This window comes from Octodon degus, unplaced genomic scaffold, assembly GCF_000260255.1.
Source record: "Octodon degus isolate 3935 unplaced genomic scaffold, OctDeg1.0 scaffold00072, whole genome shotgun sequence".
NCBI lineage: Eukaryota > Metazoa > Chordata > Mammalia > Rodentia > Octodontidae > Octodon > Octodon degus.
The window spans coordinates 7,995,234-7,997,381 of NW_004524648.1; the positions used below are offsets into that span (position 1 = coordinate 7,995,234).

Consider the following 2,148-nt stretch of genomic DNA (forward strand, 5'->3'; position numbering starts at 1 on the left):
GAAGCCTTCACCCAGCACCTCACCCAGCTGAGCAGGGAAGCCTTCCTATAAGAGGTGACATCTGCATTTTCTGCTACCCAAACATGTACTTTCTCCCCCTTCTTGCTACTACTCCTAACCAGCACTATGAAAAAGAGACCAAGGGACTAAAAATTTATACTGGATCGTAAGTTTTTGAAATTCCTGAAACACTTACTTGCTCTTTTTCAAACTGGATAATTTTCCTGAAAAATTCGACTGAAAATGGACGAATTTCCTGTAAACTAAAAAGAAGCAGAGGATGTTATCTTCCACAGTGAGAAATTCTATTGCATCTCAAAGAATAACACTCAGGCCATTGCTTCCACGGTAGATGGCTTAACAAGAAGTAGTGCTTCAGTGCAAGGTCTAGACCTACGCCAGTCACACCTATGACTGGCCCTTCCCCACAAAGCCTTCTCCTTCTCACCGTTCTGTCTTCTTTGTCACATTGAGGGTCTTAAGTAACACCACTTACATCTCAAAGCTTTTTTGGAGACCGGTCACCTTTTAAACAAATTTTTTTTAATGTATTTGGTTACAGGGTCTCACTATGTAGCTCAGGATCATAGTAATTCTCCTGCTTTCAGCCTCCCCAGCTCTGGAATTACAGGCATGTGAACCCCGGGGGCAGGGCTGGCATGAACGCAGGAGTGTACCTGGGGGCGGGGCTGGCATGCATGGGAGACCAGGGTTCGAACCCTGGTCCGTGTGCTTGCCAAAGCAGGCACTTAATCTGCTGAGCTACTTCACCAGTCCTTAGACAATAATTTTTAATAAATGACACTTAGACTTTACTGAAATGAGAAAAGGTCAATCTAATATTCTTCAGTAAAAATGAGGGTCAGGGAGATGGCTCAGTGGAGTAAGCACTTCCCTGGCAAGCAGAAGGGCCTGAGTTCAATCCCCGGTTCCACAAAAAAAAAAAAAAAAAAAAAAAAAAAAAAAATACAAAATTGTGATTACAGTATAATTACATATGAAATAAATTTTAAGATGCTATATTTTGAAGAGGTTTTATCTTACTGGGACTACAATGAATTATTTATCTTTCCCTCTTCAATGGTTATAACCTTTTATTGCTCAGAAAGAAAAGGAGAATGGAAGAAGAGGAGAAGGGAGAGGAAGGGAAAAGGGGCAGAGAGGGAGGGGGGAAGGGAAAGGAAATATCACTTTTTGAAAAACATTCTCAGATTACTACTTTTTCAGACACAATCTGCAATACACATACTCTGGGTCCAAGGGAGTGACTGTGTATGGACCAGAAAGATTACAAACAGCTATGAAAATCTGTCAGTACCTCTTAAACACAGCCCTGGCCTTCTTGTAGCCACCACTTCGGTAAGCCCAGTCCAGGTATTTCTCTTTCAGAGTTACTGAGTTGGGACCTGTGACAGCTAAAATAGCTTTCTACAATTAAAAAATAAAAAACAAAAACAAAAAAAAGCCACGTAAGGTAATGCTTTCATATCAAAACAAATTCTCCCAGAAGTACCCCAGGCTACTCAAGAGGGCTTTAGGAACACCAGCTGCTGAAATTAGTAAACCCATGAGCATGCACCCATTCCTCATACAGGACTTAGAACATGGAGCCTGTACCTTAAAGACAGCTTCAGTGTCTTCTTGGCTTTCAGCACCCTCACTCCACTCTGCCCAAGAAATCCACAAGGGCAGACAAACCTGCTCACGATAAAAAATGTTATAAAATGACTGTTGGGCACTAAACTCTGAAAAACTGATCACTACAAAGACAGAGTCCTCCTAAATTAATCAATACGTAAATATAAACTGATCATTCATCTACCCTAAATACGAGAGAATTCCCATTGCCTGGCAGGAATGGCATGTCACAGCAGACAGCCCTCTAGCCAAGTCCTCCCAAGCAACACGGTCCTGACCGCTAAAGCTCCCTGCTGCTGGGGTACCCTGCCCTCATCATCAGCGATGGCAAACCTTCCAGGGCTTTCCATAACAAACAGCCCACTGGGGCATGCATTCCATATTCGCCACCACTGGATATCGTCATCAATAACCTTTCAGTTAATTATAAGCAATTAATAATCAGATCCACAGCTACCCAGATTCTGTTGCTACTGTCCAGAACACTTAATACAAGAACAACAACAACAA

The 2,148-nt window shown here is 42.3% G+C and overlaps 1 protein-coding gene across 1 annotated transcript in view; it reads right to left on the reverse strand.

Annotated features, from left to right (window-relative positions):
- Utp6 (UTP6, small subunit processome component) overlaps positions 1-2,148 on the reverse strand; it is a 43,599-nt gene that overhangs the window by 11,271 nt on the left and 30,180 nt on the right. The window contains exons 11-13 of the mRNA XM_023719850.1: positions 1,618-1,698; positions 1,319-1,428; positions 197-263 (exon numbers count right to left, since the gene is read on the reverse strand). Coding sequence (XP_023575618.1) covers positions 197-263; positions 1,319-1,428; positions 1,618-1,698 — 258 coding nt within the window. The remainder of the gene's footprint in view (positions 1-196; positions 264-1,318; positions 1,429-1,617; positions 1,699-2,148) is intronic.